At 35.4% G+C, this 6597-nt stretch overlaps 1 protein-coding gene across 2 annotated transcripts in view; it reads left to right on the plus strand.

Moving 5' to 3' along the window:
• The window catches only part of TAOK1 (TAO kinase 1), a 121881-nt gene that overhangs the window by 77723 nt on the left and 37561 nt on the right, over positions 1-6597 (plus strand). For both annotated transcript variants that reach the window (XM_006890977.1, XM_006890978.1), the window contains exons 10-13: positions 551-718; positions 1982-2185; positions 5155-5289; positions 6322-6558. In XM_006890977.1, coding sequence (XP_006891039.1) covers positions 551-718; positions 1982-2185; positions 5155-5289; positions 6322-6558 — 744 coding nt within the window. The remainder of the gene's footprint in view (positions 1-550; positions 719-1981; positions 2186-5154; positions 5290-6321; positions 6559-6597) is intronic.

Below are 6597 nucleotides of genomic sequence, written 5' to 3' on the forward strand. Positions count from 1 at the left end.
ATGAACGGCCAAGAAAACAAACAGATTCATCCTAGAGAGGGTTAAACCAGGGTGCTTCTTGGAGTCAAGGATTCTAGGGCTTCGTCTGACATACTTTGGACATGTTGTAAGGAGAGACAGGTCTTTAGAGGGGGACATCATGCTGGGTAGAGTGGAGGGACATCGCAGGAGGGGAAGACACTCTATGAGGTGGATTGATTCAGTGGCTGGGGTAATCAGGATGGGTGTGTCAGAGGCAATTCGATTGGCACAGGATAGAGCAGGGTTTAAGGCTGTTGTACATAGGGTCGCTATGAGTCACAAACGACTCGATGGCACATAACAACAACAACAACAACAACAGTCTATATCCAGTCAAGGAAACTTGCAAGACAGCAATATTTTGTTTCATTGTGCATGGGATTGCCATGAGTGGTAACTGACTCAAGGGGAGGTAACAATATTGTTATTATCTATGATGGTAAGTAGGATCTGAGAATTAAGGGATCTAGTTGAAGTAATTAGAAGAAAATAAGATTCAATATGATTTTACCTTCTACCTTTAATCCAGCACATGTTTGTTCTTCGGGAGCGCCCCGAAACAGTGTTAATAGATCTCATTCAAAGGACAAAAGATGCAGTAAGAGAGTTGGACAATCTACAGTATCGAAAGATGAAGAAACTCCTTTTCCAGGAGGCACATAATGGACCAGCGGTAGAAGCACAGGAAGAAGAAGAGGTAATATTTTGGAATTTACTCAAATATTGACCTCTTTATTTGTTTCTTCTTTATGCAACTTGTCCTTCCAAGAATCTGGTTTTTTATATCAGCTACTTCCAGATTATGTTTTCTTAGCAGTGGTTTTGTAAGACCCTAGATGAAGGAAAAGTCTTTGATCATTCTCTAAACTCAACTCCATGTAATATATTGTGGCATAGTACAGACTTTGAGAAGTCTTTAGTTACAGAAACCTGTTCAATTTTGTTTAACTGAATTAGCTTCCAAATTTCTTGGCCCTTTTTTGATTTTTACTTTTTATACCTTGTTAAATGAAACTAAGCTTTATTCAATATTAGCTATAAAAACTTTCCATGGGAAAACCTTGATACTATAGATTCCAGAAGATGATTGTATCTAAGCATTCTATGTCATCAGAAAAATGTGATCCTTTCAGTTATGCCTTACAAAAAAGAAACTAATACCTCAAGTGCATAATTTTCAGTTCTAACGTATTCATTTTATACTTAAGTTCAGAGTAATAGGGGTTCAATATGTCTGTTTCCCTCAGAAGGCAAAATTCTTTCTATGTTTCCCTTTGTTGTTGTTTGTACTGTCAAAGTGGAACTGATCAAATAGCTAGCCCTCCAGTGGATTTTCAGAGACTATAAATTGTATGGGAAGAAACTGTCCATCCTTCTCCCATAGAGCAGCTAGTGGATTTGAACTTCATGCCTTTGCAATTGCAGTATACCTTCTTACACTAAGCCACCAGAGCTACCCTTTAGGAAGATGGAAATGCAGATTTGCAAGAAAGGCATTGCAGAACTTCCTCACAAAGTACAAATATACATAAAATTTCTTAACTATAAAGCTGTCTTTTTTTAATTTTAAATTTTCTTTTCCTCTTTCAGAATCCCAAAGCTTTGATTCTTTTCTCTTTGAAAGGAGATCATTTTGAATTCTACAGCAACAGTAGTTCTTTTCTCTTTTGATATCAGTATATTAATATACTGCCTCTGAAAACTCTACTGGAGAGTCAACCGAATCAGATCTGATTCAGCAGTTCATGAAAATAGCTAATGAACTTTCATAACTTGAAATTTTGGAGTTTGCTTTTATTTTTGTTCTTATAGGTATTAGAAAAAACTCTCTAGTATTGGCAAACGTGGAATTTATTCCAAGATCTCTAACTAATAATTTATACCAAATCATATCCTAGGAACTTTCTACTGAGTATTCAGAAAAGATACAAATATTTTAACCCAATACTCTTTCCCTTAGGAACAAGATCATGGTGTTGGTCGGACAGGAACAGTGAATAGTGTTGGAAGTAATCAATCTATTCCCAGTATGTCCATCAGTGCCAGTAGCCAAAGCAGCAGTGTTAACAGTCTTCCAGATGCCTCAGATGACAAAAGTGAGCTAGACATGATGGAGGGGGACCACACAGTGATGTCTAATAGTTCTGTCATCCATTTAAAACCTGTAAGTATTTGGATTTTCATTTGGTCGATTTCAGGAAGGACAACTTTCTTTAATATTTCAATATTAATTTATTTTAAAATTGCAGTTGACTTGTTAACATCTAAGTCTGAATTTTAGAAAACAATTATTTTGAGAATTCATCAAGAATGCAGAACAATTTTAGAATTGTAGGAGGGAAAAATACCAAAGGTCTATACGAAGTATTATTTCAAGTTACTTGCATGGAAAATGTGTTATCTGTAAATTATTTTTAAAGTGAAACTTAATTTAATTATGGAAGATTAACAGCTGTAAATTCTAGGTTTAGTAAATATGGTATTTGTTATGTTCTTTGTAATTTTGAGTGCCAAATTTAAAGTTTTCTTTAAATACTTGTGAACTATGTATATGTTTTAGCATTTAGTATAAATGCTGTTTTTAACCTCATAGTTTATAGAATTAAAATGTTACTAGGAATGAGAACTGTGTTTTGTTTCATTGACTGTGCAGAGGCATTTGTCTGTGTAGATCACAACAAACTGTGACTGACTTCGAGAACAATGGGAATCCCAGAACACTTTTTTTGGCTTATGTGAAACCTGTATTTGGCATTTGTCAGAACAGAGCAAGTAAACACTGCATGGTTCAAAATCAGGAAAATTGTATGCCAGAGATGCATCTATCTCCATACCTTTTCAGTCTATATGGGGAACTGATCATTTGGGCTGTTGGGCTCTGTAAGGAGGATTGTGACATCAGGATTGGAGGAAGACTCATCAGCAATGTGTGTTGTACAGATGACAAGACCTTGCTTGCTGATAGTGAGGAGGACCTCAGGCATTTACTGCAGAAGGTCAAGGATTGTAGCCTTCAATATGGATTGAAACTCACTGGGCCAATTGGCAGCATCCATGATAGATGGAAAAGATATTGAGATTGTTAACACATTCCTGCAAATGGCGGCTATGGGGTAGGGGAGAGGTGTTTCTAAGCACAGTCGTCAATTTAAAAGTGTGTGGCAACGTCAGCTTCAGCTTGGTTGATTCCACAGTCAACACTCTTGGTACCAGCAGCCAGGAAATCAGAAGACAAATTTCATTGGGAATATCTGCTGTCAGGGACCTTTCTAGGCTACTGAAAAGCAAGGATGTCAGTCTAGAGATTAAGGTGTACCTGATCCAGGCCATGGTCTTCTCAGTCACTTACTGTGCGTCAGAGAGCTGTACCGCAAGTAAGGATGACGGAAGAATTGATGCCTTTGAGTTGTGGTGTTTGAGGAGAGTGCTGAATATCCCATGGAGTGCCAGAAGAACAAACTGACATACCTGGGGGAAAATCAGCCACAGTGAAGCAAAGATGGTGAAGCTTTGTCTGTCATACTTTGGATGTGTAGTTACACCAAGGCTATTCCTTAGAAAGGGGCATCATGCTTGGAAAGATGGAGGATCAACAAAGAGAGGAAGACCCTCAATGAAATGGATTGATACAGTGACTTAGCAATGTGTCAAAGATGATGAAGGTGGCACAGGACAGGTCAGTTGTTCATAGCGTCACTACGAGTCATTCTCAATGGCCCCTAATAATATCAACAACGAAATTATTTGATTAAGCAGTGGCATTTTTGTGGGCAAAAACTTACTTGATTTTTATTCTTAGATGATAGAATCAATCATTTAAAAAAAAAAACAACATTGCCACAATTGGTTGTTACTTAACTGACTTCCTCTTTAGATAATGAACTCTAAGTAACAGAGTACTCCTTAAAGGCAAGAGTGATGAAGCTTCATCTAATACTTTGGGAATGTTGCTTGGAGAAGCTACTTCTAGGAACAAGACTTCATGCTTAGAAAGATAGAGGAATCAGCGAAAGAGGAAGGCCTTCAGCAAAATGAATTGCCACAGTGACATTGAGCTCAAAAGTGGCAATGAGCTCAAGTATGTCAGATGATGAGGACGGCACAGCATAGGACAAAGTTCAGATCTATAATAATAGAGTTATTATGAGTTGTACTTTACTGTCTAGTCATCTAACAACACAACATAGTAAGTACAGACCCTATCCTTAAACTTTTTTACAGCTAAATTTTTACTTATGACATTTATGTGAGAGTATTATAAAGATGATTTAGATGTTGATTGCCTTCAAGTCGAGCACAACTCATAGTGACCCTATGAACAAAAGGCCTGAAACCGCACTACAACATAGACATTGATCAAAGTTTATGGAGTTTCTGGAGGCATTTTGTTTAGGAAGTGGATGCCACTGTTGCTTCATTTAGATTATATTATATTGCTTCTAAAACTTAAGATTCTTAAGATAAATAATTTATTACTTCTATTTGAAAATATTTGCTCTGTTTCATCATCCTTATTTTTAAATACATTAAAGCTTTTAAATTTTGGAGGGGAGGATACAAACCCATCCTTGTATCTTTCCTTATCCTGAATCTGTGTATCATGTATGTATTAATCTGATGGCTTAGTGATAAGAATTTCCACTCTTAACTCAAAATCATATGGTTCAAATCCATCAGCTCCTCTGCAGGAGAAAGATGTGTATCATCTCCTTACATGCAGTTTACAGCCTTTGAAAACCCACTGGACGGTCAGATCTGAGTCCATTCTGGTACATAACAACAACAATGAATAATCTTCCTGATCATAATTATGTTAAAAATAAAAATCAAGGGGAGCGCTGGTGGCCTAGTGGTAAGGAGCTGCAACTACAATCCCAGAGGCACACGGTTCAAATCCACCAGATGCTCTGCTGGGGAAGGAGGGACAATCTCCTCCTGTACCAGTCAGATCTGATTTGACGGTACACTCACACAAAAATAATAAAATAAAAATTTTTTTTTAAAAAAAGATCAGCATTTTCCATTTTTTTTGTTATAGTTTTTTAAAATCAAGCACCTTTGAGATTTCTTGATCAAGTTGACTTTTAAACTTAATTTTTCTGAAGGTTATGATTTATTTCTTTCTTTGTCTAGGAAGAAGAAAATTACAGAGAAGAAGGAGATTCTAGAACTAGAGCAACTGACCCACAGTCTCCGCCCCAAGTATCTCGTCACAAATCACACTATCGTAATCGAGAACATTTTGCTACTATACGAACTGCTTCACTGGTATATATTTCAAAATAAGAGAGAAATAATTTTTAATTTGGCACATTGGCATAGATATACTTAGTTGGGAAATGGCAGGTAATCCAATTTGGTATATTCTAAAAGTAGTTCTTCAGACTTCCTAGTGATAAAAAATCGGATTATTTGTTCATTACAAGAAAGTTGATGGAGTAGAGAAGTTAAAGTCTTGATCAGTCAGATGAGTAGGACTAAAACATAATAAAGATTAAAGAAGTTATGCTCAGATGTCATAGGGAAGATAGATCATGATAAAATATATTGTTCTAAGACTAAATGGAACCTTTCTTCATGTGCTTTTTATTTGAATATATTCTTTTCATATGTAAATCCTATTATGTTTATCTAATTAACTTTTTTTGGTCACTCTATTTTGAGTATTTCCTTAATATCACTTGCTAAGGAGAAATGAGGGGTTTTTTTAACATTTTAAGATGGAATTTTTTACATTCTTTATGGTTAGTGCTTTTTGTGTCCTGCCCCCCCAAAAAATGCATGACTACCTAAAGACCATGAAGATATTCTTTGTTTTTTTCTGCTTTATGATTTTCATTTTATGTTTTGCGTCAGTTGATTCTTTTCAAATAATTTTTTTCTTTGGTTATGGCTAATTTTTTTTTCCTATACAGAGAACCAATTGTTTTAGTAGATTTTATTAAAAATACTTTGGTCTCTTGACTTTTTATAGAAAAAAGTGGACTTGGTATATGGGTCTGGTTTTATATTTTCCTTTGACTATTTAGCTTTTCCTTATACACTGATATCCTAAAGTCTTGATTCCTATAGCCTTCCAACTTTATTATTTTTTAAATTGTTTTGACCACCTTAGATCTTATACATTTCCTTATAAATTTTAGAACAAAGTTATCTAGTTTTTTTAAAAATATACTAGAATTTTAGTTAGGATTTGCCAACATTCCTCTCTATTAATTATCTACTTATTAATGGTAGAATGGTCTTAAAGTATTTAAGAGATATGGTTTGCATTTTTTTTCTTCTTCACTGTTTGTTTAGGTTACAAGACAAATGCAAGAACATGAGCAAGACTCTGAGCTTAGAGAGCAAATGTCTGGCTATAAACGTATGAGACGACAACATCAAAAGCAGCTGATGACTCTAGAAAATAAACTGAAGGCTGAAATGGATGAACACCGCCTCAGATTAGACAAGGATCTTGAAACTCAGCGTAACAATTTTGCAGCAGAAATGGAGAAACTTATTAAGAAACATCAGGCTTCTATGGAAAAAGAGGTAACTGAAAAAAAATTTTTTTTATTTTTTTATTATTAT

The sequence above is a fragment of the Elephantulus edwardii genome, unplaced genomic scaffold (genome assembly GCF_000299155.1).
Source record: "Elephantulus edwardii isolate Elephantulus edwardi_28Jun2011 unplaced genomic scaffold, EleEdw1.0 scaffold00094, whole genome shotgun sequence".
NCBI classification, from domain to species: domain Eukaryota; kingdom Metazoa; phylum Chordata; class Mammalia; order Macroscelidea; family Macroscelididae; genus Elephantulus; species Elephantulus edwardii.